This window comes from Solanum pennellii, chromosome 7, assembly GCF_001406875.1.
Source record: "Solanum pennellii chromosome 7, SPENNV200".
Lineage (NCBI taxonomy): Eukaryota > Viridiplantae > Streptophyta > Magnoliopsida > Solanales > Solanaceae > Solanum > Solanum pennellii.
The window spans coordinates 27,022,862-27,033,635 of record NC_028643.1 but is presented as its reverse complement, the minus strand read 5'-3'; the positions used below and the strand labels follow the sequence as shown (position 1 = coordinate 27,033,635).

The following is a 10,774-nucleotide window of genomic DNA, read 5'->3' as shown; positions in this document are numbered from 1 at the left end:
GTTATGCCCCCCCCCCCCCCCCAATAAAAACTCAAAACCGTAATACCCCTCCTTTAAATATTCCTGTTCTTGACAGATTTGGGGGTTGGAAATTTTTAAGAGAAGATAGAAAGACAGAGTTATGGATTATTAGGAGAGGAAAATTTTTGAAAAGAAGAAACATTTAAACATGGGAAATGATAGGTTTTTTATCGTCTTTTTTCCTTGATTCTTTTGGGGTGGTAATCGTAGGGGATTTAGTGACAACTTCGTAAGTCAAAATTCATTAAGGGTTCTCTGTAACGGGAAGTTTCTTGATACGAATACAGAGCCTTAACAAGTTAATAGCAGTAAGTTTAAGACTGAATCGAGGATATTTTGAAGTCTTGCTCGACCTCCTCTTCCGTTTGTTTGGGTTCGCGTCTGTGCTCGCATGATTGAAAGATCGTCGCCCTCGAACTCGTAGTCTTATTTTACTACACTGGAAAAGGTAAACTCATTCTCAACTTCTCACTCTTAAACAATTTTTTTAGTGTTTGATCTTGTGTTTGGTATAAACTAAAAATGTATGTGTGTATTGCTTCTTGTCTTTCAGAAATGCTTTCGTTCTTGTTTAGTTCGAGATTTCTGTATGTGGAAAGGTTGTTTGGTTTATGGAATCAGCGCACCTGGGTTGTTTAAATTATATATAAACTTTTTCTAGACAGTTAAAGGCTGAAAACTCTACTAATATTTGAACTCAATTTGTTTTTATTTCCGTGCTTTGGCTTTGTTTCTGTTGTTTCTTTGCTCATTGGGTTTAATATTGATTAGGGAGATGGAACTTTTATTGTGGTCGTTTGGTGTTTTTTAGGCCTGTTAATTCAATTTTATTTCAACGGGAGGTAGAGTCTTAAGCTACTCTGATATGAAGCTCGCATGATGTTATCCATGGCTTATTGAGGTGGTAGCTCATTTTGCCTATATGCCTCAGAAATTACTGTGCTGTGGAGCATGTTTATGGTCATTATATATGCCTAAACTTAATGTCATTTGTTTTCTTGAACTATTCCATGTGTTATTATCTTGTAATCTTTTCTGAGTCGTTTTCTTGAGAATATGGCCTGGGCTTGTATTATGAAGTTTCTATTTGCTCCCTTTATTCGTCTTAAATTATTGGAATGTTAATACCTTTCCCCCTCTCTACATGTCAAAATTTTCTGAAAATCTGACTTATTAAGTTGATGGAAACAATTTGATTAATTTGTCCCGTTAGTCTCGGTTCCAGTCATGTTCTTTATAGATGAAATGATTGTTTAAAGCATGACTATCACTGATTCCCAATTTTGTTGTGTATGTCATAAATAATATATAAACGAAATGATACAGTATATAAGTTTGCTTTCTCTTTTCCTATGAAGCTACCAATTTGTTTGCCATATTGTGGAGTTGATTAATAAAAATCGCAATATAGATGATAGTGCATTATGTGATTTTAAAGTCGTCGCACTGATTGATTAAATATTATTATTTTCTTTCTTTTCGTAGCATGTGATACTATCCGAGTTCACTATGAACCTTCATTTTCCCTTTGCATCTAGCATGAGAGACTTTGAGGCTCGAATCCCTTATTATTTCGAGTCCAAAACCAAAGGAAGGATCCAAAGTTGAAAGAGTTGAAGATATTTGAAGACGTTGGATTAGAAGACCTTTCTTTTTCATTCTCTTTTCTTTTTTATTATTTGTAATGGGCCTAAAACCTTGTCGTTCTTCATTTTCCCATTCATTGTTTATTATTATGTTTAGTCTAGGACAAGTCCGAAAGAAAATGGGTTGAAAACCCAAAAAGTCAAATGAGTTAAAACTCAATGACAGGTGGGTCCAACTACCGTTCAAGGCGAACAGAAAACTAGGATTTGGACCCAAATCTCTCTCCTCTCTATCTTTACTTGCTTTTTATTGCTTATCTATTTTTCTTGTCGTTAGTTTTAAAGGTTAGGAAAATCCAATTCCCCACTAAATGCCACTTTGGTTTAACGACTCAATCAAATCAAATAAATGTCTTAAGAATTTTACATATTAAAATTAACATTAGATAAATAATTTTTCACTTTAAAAACAATCTTAAAAGATTCGGCACTTCATTTTTCAAACAACTTTAAGAAATGTTTTATCAGACTTTTAAGTTTAGCCAAATAAATTAGTTGTCGGATAACCGTGTTAAGCGGACGTCTTGGGTGCTTGCAAAACCTTCAAAAGACATTAATAGGAATCCCCGAGTCCCTCGGATTGTTTTAAACGGTTTTTCTAAGTCTTTGGAAACCTTAGTTTTCGTGATTTTTCTAAAAACAATTAAGTGGCGATTCTAAAAAAGTCAAAAAACAAACTCACAAAAATATTTTTTTTGATGTAAACTCAGGTTTGTCATGAATTTCCAACCTCCTTTTGAAGCACCACTAACATAAGACTTAACCCTCTTGGCCTCTCTATTCTTTCTTCTTAACCTAGTTTCTTCAACTTGCTGAGCATGAACCATGAGAGGAGAGATATTCTTATTATCATGAAGGATAGCCGAACGACATTCTTCCACCAAGTCATCAGACACCCCCGTAAGAAAATGACTCATCTCATCCCTTGGATTTGAAACCAAAGACAGAGCATACTTGAACAACTTAGTAAACTTCAAAGAGTAGTCAAGTACACTCATACCTCCTAGACGAAGGTTGATGAATTATTTTATATTCATGAGTAGCTAAATTAATTTATTCCTGAAAATCTCTTGTTAATTATAATTGTTTATCATGTTTAAATAATGTTCTAATAACCATCTTTAGAAAGTTTTCTACAGAAATATTCTTGAAAAAAGTATGCCCAGACTATGCCATCCTAAGGTTGAAACCGGTAGGCAGAGAAAGGCCGTTTAGGGGAGTAAACAAAGTTGAGGCGCTGTTAGGGTAACTAATCAAAGAAGAAAGCTGTAGTAGTGACCAGACGAGATGATTATTAAATCATTATTTTTGCATAATAAGCAAGTATAATTTATTAAGAGGTTGGAAGGAATAAAATTTTAGTGAAAAATGAAAATGATAAAAATGGAAACTTACCTATTAGATGATGATGTTGATTATAAGATACTACTATTCTATATATTAAAAAGTCTAAATACTGATATAAAAAGAGAAATTTATAATAAATTAGTAACATATGAAATAATAGAAATAACAACCCAAAGTTGGACTGAGTTAACCATACAAAGTATAGAAGATGAACTTTATTTTGACATATATGATTTATATGATGATATAGATATATTCAGAGATCAATGATAAATTACGAATATTTACAATATTGGGTACAAACTATAGAAGATATAGATCTACATGAAAAACTACTAATTGAAAATTTATTTGGTTATTTAAGAACTCGAGAAAATGAATATCTAGAATATATTATAACTAATGCTAATGAAATACAACGATTAGATCTACTTAAAAAAGAATATTATAGAAAGACATTTTATGAAGAATAATATAACACCAAGCAAAGAAACTAAAATAACAAAAACTAAGATAGATAAAAAAGTACGAAAAATATGGAAGAAATTAAAATCCTTATATATAGAATATCAATTATCACAACTAGTCAAAACAGATAATGATAAAAAAGACCATTTGATAAATATAATTTCAAAAACAGAATACAAATATGTTTGCTATTTGAAAAAACAATATGGACAAAGAAGAATATAAACAACAATTAATAGAAAAAATAATGGAAAAAATAAATGAAAAAGAACAAGAATTACAACATAGAAAAAGAAGGTTAGAAGAAAATATATTAGCAGGAGTATGTAATAAATCAATACTAGCACAAAGAAAAGCTATATTAATGTTAGAATTAGAAATAGATTGTCTTGAATATGACTCACAACATAATATAATACATAGATCATAATGAACAAAGAAGAGTATGCAGTAGACGAAAAAACATATGAAAACCTAGATGGAATGATAATAAAAATAGTATTTTCAAATTTAGGAAGAAGATACAAGAAAATAGGAAATAACTTATATTTAATGCTAGAAAAAGAAACAGCAAAATTAGAAGATAGTTTAACAGCTATGATAAGAATAACAAAAGAAAATGAAGAAATAGATAAAGCAAGAGAAATTGAAAAAATAAAAACGCAAGCAAAGCAAGAAGTACAACATTTAGAAGAAATAAAAAATACAAGAATAAGTGAATTAGAAAAAGAATTAGCTAGATTAAAATTATTATATGAAAATAAACAAAAAGAAAAAGAAAAAAATAAAGAACTTGAATTAACAAATGAAATAAAAGAAATGGAACAAAAATTAAATGAAGATCAAAATGAAAATATTGAAGTAAATGAAATAGATGAAAATGAAAATGACCAACAATCAGAAATAAGTGATATAAGTGAAACATATACAGAAATACTAGAACAGATAAATAAACCGAAAAAATTAGAAATAAACGTAGGAGATATGGATAAACCTAGTACGTCAAGAGTTAAAACCCCAGATAATAGTCCCAGAAATAGTCCTAGAGTTAGTCCTAGGAGGACACCACCAATTTATAGTTATCAACAACCGGATATAAATAATGCAATATGGAACAATAGATTAAATAAAAATTGGACACCTAAACCAGTAAATGAACAATATAATTTCTTAGATTTAGACTGTGTCACAGATACAAATAAAGCAATATTATTATGGATAGGAAATATGTCTAAACAGTTAATAGATAATAAAATAGAAACAGCAAAAACACCAAGATATATAGAAAGAACATTTGTAGGAACAACAAGATTATGGATAGAAAATCTACCCTCAGAAAGTTTAGAAGTACTTAGAAATGATAAAAAAATGGATGGATCCGCATCAGCAACAAATATAGATATACTAGATAAATATGAATCAGCAATAAGAAATGAATTTGGAGGTATGACTACAGATATAAGAGAACAAAATAGAGAAAAAATAATAAATAGACAACTTATGACAAAATTAGCTATATGTAAAATGTGTTACTTAGAAGAATATACTTGTGCATTTAAAGAATATTATTACAAAGCTAAATACAATTTAGACGAAGCAAAAGAAATAAGAAAACAATATTATACAAAATTACCAGAACCATTTAGTACAAACATAATAAAGGATTGGAATAATGAAGGAATGGTAGATACTTTAGGATCTAGAATAAAATTTTTAAATCAATGGTTTATACAATTATGTGAAAACCAAAAAGAAAAACTAAAAATGGAAAAAGTATTAAATAAAAATTTATCATGTTGTAAAAATAAAATGGCACCACAATTTGGATGCACAACTAAAAAACAAAAATCCAAAAGATATAAAAATTATAGAAAAAATAAAACTAAATATAAATATAAACAACCAAGACGAAGATATTATGTAAAAAACTATAAAATAAAAAGACCATACAGACCAAAAAGAAAGATATCCCAATGTACTTGTTATAATTGTGGAAAAATAGGACACATAGCTAAAAACTGTAATTTACCTAAAAATCCAAAAAGAAAACAGATAGCAGAATTAATCATAGATGATGAAAAATATATGCAAATAGAATACATAGATTATGAATTAAGTGAAAATGATAGTATATATGAAATATCAGATATAGAAACTGAGAATGAAGAAGAAAATATTAACTTAGATAATAACGAAACAGATGAAGAAATATAATGTCTGAAAATGAAATAAAATTAATATCTAAAGAAGATTATCAAGATGAAGAATCATCAGAACAGAAAATTATATTTGATAATACGATATTTGAACAAATAAAAGGAAAAGAATTAGATTTAAGTGTTGAAAAAGTACTTGAAATACCTATTTTAAGAAATTGGTTTAAAAGACAAAAAGAAGAATACTATGTAGTTAGTCAAAAAGAACATATCATAGATTGTAAATATACAAGAGGAAAAGCATACATACCTATAATAAATAAAAGAATGATAAATAAAGAAATACAAGATATAAAAGCTAAAACACCAATAAAATATGTACATTTAGGAGGAACAGAAATATTAATAAAAGCTTGTTTTAGAGAAGGAATAGATACACCTATAGAAATATATTTAGCAGATGATAGAATTGTACACCCTATAGAAAAAAGCGTAATTAGTGCAGTAAAAGGAAACTTAATATATCAAAAATTTAAGTTTACAATAAGTGCTAATTATACAGTATCATTAACAGATAAAAATATAGATAGATCATTAGTTTTATATTGGAAAATATCTGGAATAGAACTAGCACCAGGAAGCAAATTATTCACAGCAAGATGTAAAAATTTATATATATTAACAACAAAACATAAAATAACAGCAAGAAATAAAATTAATAAAATAAAAATAGAAAACCCTTTTGAGAAAATAATTACTGTAATAGACAATAATGACTATAGCTATAAAGAAATGGATATAGAAGAAGATTTAGAAATAGTAAAAGAAAGATTAAGCACTTCAAGCGTACCAAATACATTGACAAGAGCTACCTCATCAAGAATGAGTACATCTAAAAGAAAATATGAAATTCCACAAAGCTTGTTAGATAAAGAAGAAATAACACCGTATCATTATTTTATAACAGGAATAATGGACCAAAGAAAATACAAAATCTTAATAAATACAGGACAAGAAGAAAATTATATAACAAGAGAGTTAGTATTAGAAGAAGAAATTATAAGAACAGGACACACATGCCCTGGACTACCTAGTGAGATAGTAAATACAAATGAAGAAACAACAGAAAAAGAAATAATTATAGGAGGAATACCCTTAGTAATACAATTCAAAATATACCAAGGAAATCATAATATTACATTAGGAATAAAATGGTTAGAAAAAGTTAAACCATACAACATAGAAAATGAACAATTAACAATAACCTGTGAAAATAAGAAAATAATTATAAAAAGGACAAAATGATTAATGAAAATATTTATACTTGCAAAAATTATAATAGAAGGATATCACAACAGATATTATACCCCTATGATAGATACAGGAGCAGAAGCGAATATATGTAAATATAATTGCTTACCAGAAGATAAATGGGAAAAATTAAAAACACCTATGGTAGTAACGGGATTTAACAATGAAGGAAGTATGATTAAATATAAAGCAAAAAATATAAAAATACAAATATGGGATAAGATACTAACAATAGAAGAAATGTATAATTTTGAATTTACCACAAAAGATATGTTATTAGGAATGCCATTTCTAGATAAATTTTATCCACACATAATAACAAAAACACATTGGTGGCTTACTACACCATGCGGAAATAAGATAGGAGCAAAAAGAGTAAATAATAAACAAAGAAAACCTATAGAATGGATAAAAGGAAGCGAAAAGATAAATCAAGAAATGGAAAATATAAACAATAAACAAATAACACAATTAGAAATTGTTATATTTACTATAGACAAAATTAAATTAATTAATGAGCAACTAGAACAATTATATAGTGAAGATCCACTACAAGGATGGGAAAAACATAAGACAAAAGTAAAAATTGAATTAACAGATGAAAATAGTATAATAACACAGAAACCATTAAAATATAACTTTGATGATCTAGAAGAATTTAAAATACATATAAATGAATTATTAGAAAATAATTACATACAAAAAAGCAATAGTAAACATACAAGTCCAGCATTTATAGTAATAAAACATAGTGAACAAAAAAGAGGCAAAAGTAGAATGGTTATTGACTACAGAAATTTAAATGCTAAAACTAAAACATACAATTACCCAATACCAAACAAAATACTAAAAATAAGACAAATACAAGGATATAATTATTTTAGTAAATTTGATTGTAAATCAGGATTTTACCACCTAAAGCTAGAAGAAGAATCTAAACAATTAACAGCATTCACAGTACCGCAAGGTTTCTATGAATGGAATGTTTTACCTTTTGGATATAAAAATGCACCAGGTAGATTCCAACATTTTATGGATAACTGTTTCAACCAGCTAGAAAATTGTATTGTATATATAGATGATATATTACTATATTCTAGAACACAAGATGAACATATAAAATTATTAGAAAAATTTATACATATAGTAAAAAATGCAGGTATAAGCTTAAGTAAAAGAAAAGCAGAAATAATGAAATCACAGATAGAATTTCTAGGAATACAAATAGATAAAAATGGAATAAAAATGCAGACACATATAGTACAAAAAATAATTACTATTGATGAAAATATAGATACAAAAAAGAAATTACAATCCTTTCTAGGATTAGTAAATCAGGTAAGAGAATATATACCAAAATTAGCAGAACATCTAAAACCATTACATAAAAAACTTAAAAAAGATGTAGAATACCATTTTGACAATAAAGATAAAGAACATATAAGAAATATCAAGAAATTATGTAAAAAATTACCAAAATTATATTTTCCTGATGAAAATAAAACATTTACTTATATTATTGAAACAGATTCTAGTGATCATAGTTATGGAGGAGTTTTAAAGTATAGATATGAAAAAGAAAAAATAGAACACCATTGTAGATATTATTCAGGATCTTATACAGAACCACAAATAAAATGGGAAATAAATAGAAAAGAGTTATTCGCATTATATAAATGTTTATTAGCATTTGAACCATATATTGTTTACAATAAATTTATTGTCAGAACAGATAATACACAAGTAAAATGGTGGATAACAAAAAAATTAGATGATTCAGTTACAACAAAAGAAATAAGGAGATTAGTATTGAATATATTAAATTTTACATTTACAATAGAAATAATTAAGACTGACAACAACCTTGTTGCAGACTACCTATCAAGAAAAAGGAACTCAAACTGAACCAGATACAATGGAAGAGATACTCAAAGCTATTACTACACTTTCTGCGAAAGTAGGAAGTATGGATAAAGAGCTACAAAAGATAAGTCAGCAGCATGACTATAAATATGCGGAGCTACGCCAACATACAGAACTACGTCGATCGGAAGACGCTAAAATTCCAGAGCTAGAAGGAGAAGTTGGGAAACTCCCTAAAACCCATAACACTGTTTGTTCAGATGCAGCTGCAGGTACAAGTAAAAGAACTAGTGAAAAACCAAAGAACACAAACTTAAACCAGTTATTTGCAAAACCATTTACCCAAAAACCACAAATACATATACCAGCAGAACCACAAACATCAACCTATGCAGTAAGCCTACAAAACGACAAAAAAAGATACAATTATATTACCCAATCTTACATTGAAAATATATACAAAATTCAAACATACCTAAACCTTAATCCAAGATCTACACAAACAAAAAATCCCGAAGAAGATTATATAACCCAGAAACTACAAGGACATAACAAACTTATTGCACAACCTAAGACCAACCCCAACCTAGTAAAAACATGTTACAACTACGGACTACTAAATACAGTATACACATACACCGGAGAAGAAATAGCCGGAATACCAGAATTACATAAAGCATTTCTAACATATAAAAGAATTACCAAAGGAAATTTATTCTTTATAAAATGTTATACAGCACCAGCAGAGATATTATACGAAGAAATAAAATCACCAATACAGGTGGTAAAGATAGGATTAACAAAAGATATGATTATTCCAGAAGAGATAGAAAAACAAAATGAGATACCAAAAGTAGAAATACCTAATTTCTATGCAAACAAAAGAATAATTGGTATAGCTACAATTATACAAGAGCTAGCAAACAATTATTTAAATGGCAATGCTATTTGGAGCTATTATGCAAGAGATCAAGTGATGATATATGCAAACTCCAAAGAATTAAGAAAATCAGATATGGACGAAGTTCAGAGATGGATTTTATCATTGTTACAACCAGAAGAACAACCATCTACGAGAGCTTTGAAGAAAGGATTTATTTCAGAAGAATTATTAGTGAGATATTGCAAACTTATCAGTAACAAATATCCAGACCACAAATGCTCCAAATGCAACGGAGAGGACAATGTGATACCTACAGTTGATTTAGGATAAAGATAAAAAAAAAAAAAAAAAGAGATATGTAAATAAATTTTGAGGGTCCTCATCCGACCTCGACCCAAAGAACATAAGTGGACTCATTATAGTAAAGTCTCTCAACCGAGAAGCCATAGTGTTAGCATGATGAGTCACTCGAGGTCTAACCCCCCTATTCACTTGTGCCATCATGGCTTGGACTTGAAAAATGACGGAATTAGCTTGAGAGGTCATGGCTTGGGCGCAATTGAGAAATATTACCCTTATCTCTCCATCGGTCATCGGTGGAGGAACATCCGGAACTTGATCACCCATTGCAACTTCTTCAAGTTGAGGCACTTGGTTGTCTTTTAAAGGCACTTGGTTTTATTGATCTCCCACAGTAGACATTTCTTCCTCAACCCTTCTAGCCGCTGCTCTTCGAGTATTCATACCTATAACCACAATAAAAGGTATAAGTTAAAGCACATAACAAGACTCTAGAGGCACAACATAGGAATATAAGAATATGAAAGTTTCTAAGCATCACATAATCTCTCATTCATAAGTGTGGCGCGCTTCACAATTATGAATTAGAATTCTACATACACGTGGTTTAATGAGACATCATTTCTAGGGATATTTAACCGCTTGATCTTATACCATGTTTGTTACATCCTTGAAGTACCCCCTAGACGTAACCGGCGTCGTCTTCCTCGCAGAGGACTAAGACTAGCCTATTAGCATTAGTCATTACATTCATCGGTTAAAAAGAAAGAAAATTTAAA

At 29.0% G+C, this 10,774-nt stretch overlaps 1 protein-coding gene and 1 long non-coding RNA gene across 2 annotated transcripts; both read left to right on the top strand.

The window, feature by feature from the left end:
• Positions 1 to 24: 24 nt before the first annotated feature.
• LOC114077934 lies at positions 25 to 1,900 on the top strand. Its single transcript, XR_003579315.1, has 2 exons — positions 25 to 469; positions 1,507 to 1,900. It is a non-coding gene; the product is annotated as an uncharacterized LOC114077934 (long non-coding RNA).
• A 6,776-nt stretch (positions 1,901 to 8,676) lies between these two features.
• On the top strand, positions 8,677 to 10,031 carry LOC107024702. Its single transcript, XM_015225688.2, has one exon. It carries the CDS (start codon positions 8,865 to 8,867, stop codon positions 10,023 to 10,025), a length of 1,161 nt encoding a protein of 386 aa, XP_015081174.2. The 5' UTR covers positions 8,677 to 8,864; the 3' UTR covers positions 10,026 to 10,031.
• Positions 10,032 to 10,774: the final 743 nt, after the last annotated feature.

Bases quoted from the DNA above. Each gene is read 5' to 3' on its own strand.
- LOC107024702 (XM_015225688.2), top strand. From the start codon at position 8,865: ATGGAAGAGATACTCAAAGCTATTACTACACTTTCTGCGAAAGTAGGA.